This window comes from Callithrix jacchus, chromosome 18, assembly GCF_049354715.1.
Source record: "Callithrix jacchus isolate 240 chromosome 18, calJac240_pri, whole genome shotgun sequence".
Taxonomy (NCBI): domain Eukaryota; kingdom Metazoa; phylum Chordata; class Mammalia; order Primates; family Cebidae; genus Callithrix; species Callithrix jacchus.
This window is the reverse complement of record NC_133519.1, coordinates 16,371,255-16,372,098: the sequence shown is the minus strand read 5'-3', so window position 1 is coordinate 16,372,098 and position 844 is coordinate 16,371,255. Positions and strand designations below refer to the sequence as shown.

The 844-nt window shown below is 55.1% G+C and overlaps 1 protein-coding gene across 9 annotated transcripts in view; it reads left to right on the top strand.

The window, feature by feature from the left end:
* ARHGEF2 (Rho/Rac guanine nucleotide exchange factor 2) overlaps positions 1–844 on the top strand; it is a 65,289-nt gene that overhangs the window by 11,761 nt on the left and 52,684 nt on the right. For 5 of the 9 annotated variants that reach the window (XM_035279563.3, XM_035279562.3, XM_035279561.3 and 2 more), the window contains exon 2: positions 108–385. In XM_035279563.3, the coding sequence (XP_035135454.1) occupies positions 120–385 (266 nt within the window). In that variant the 5' untranslated portion in view covers positions 108–119. Of the gene's footprint in view, positions 1–105; positions 386–844 lie in introns of those variants that run through there. The other 4 variants (XM_078355946.1, XM_035279564.3, XM_078355945.1 and 1 more) reach the window with 1 other exon arrangement.

The following is an 844-nucleotide window of genomic DNA, read 5'->3' as shown; positions in this document are numbered from 1 at the left end:
GAGGGGTGGCTAGATGCTCCCAAGCCCAGCTGACTGTGACACGCTTCTAGCTCCAAGGTTCCAAAGTTCTAGAACACTGCTCACCCTTTTCTTTCTTCCTGATGCAGACTGGCCCACCTATGTCTCCCATGGACAGAGCCGTCCCAGAGGTGTTCCTCGAAGGTGGAGACCAGGTGCCCCAAGGCCACACTCGCCGCTGTCTTTCTGCCGTCGAATCCAGAGAGCAACTGGAGGAAGAAGAGGTGGGGGAAATGAAGGAGGGGAATGGCTCACATGCTGTACCCCTCCGAAGATCAGGGGCTTTCCGTGCCCACAGCCGAAACTATGACCTCTTCAAAAGACATAGTTGGGGGCCTGGCAGGGAGCTCGAGGACCCACTGAATAGGTAAGCCCGCAGGGAATCTCCTGTACCTCCTTCCCTCCAGGCGTAGACCTTGGAGAAAATGGGAAAGTGATTGGGAAGGAACTAGATAATTCTCTAGAGACAACCCTCCGAAGGACAACAGGAGAGAGGAGAACTAGGCCCGCAGTCCTCTCCCTGGAGAGCCAGAACCCAGTCCCGTTTGTGGACCTTTGCGGAGGATGGAGCCTGCCTTCCAAAATACGGCTCTCTCCAGTGGCTCTGATCTCCTTCTCTCAGGGCAGACTGAGGGTGGGAATGGGAGGGAGGTGTGGAGTTGGGGTGAGCATCAGGATCGTCTTGCCTCTGCCTCCCACGGGGGTTCATAGACCCACGTGATGGTGTCAGGGCTGGAAGGAACACAGAGAACATACGGCACAATCTCCTCATTTTACAGATAAGGAAACTGAGGCCCAAAGAACTTTCAGAGATTTCTTGAGGGAA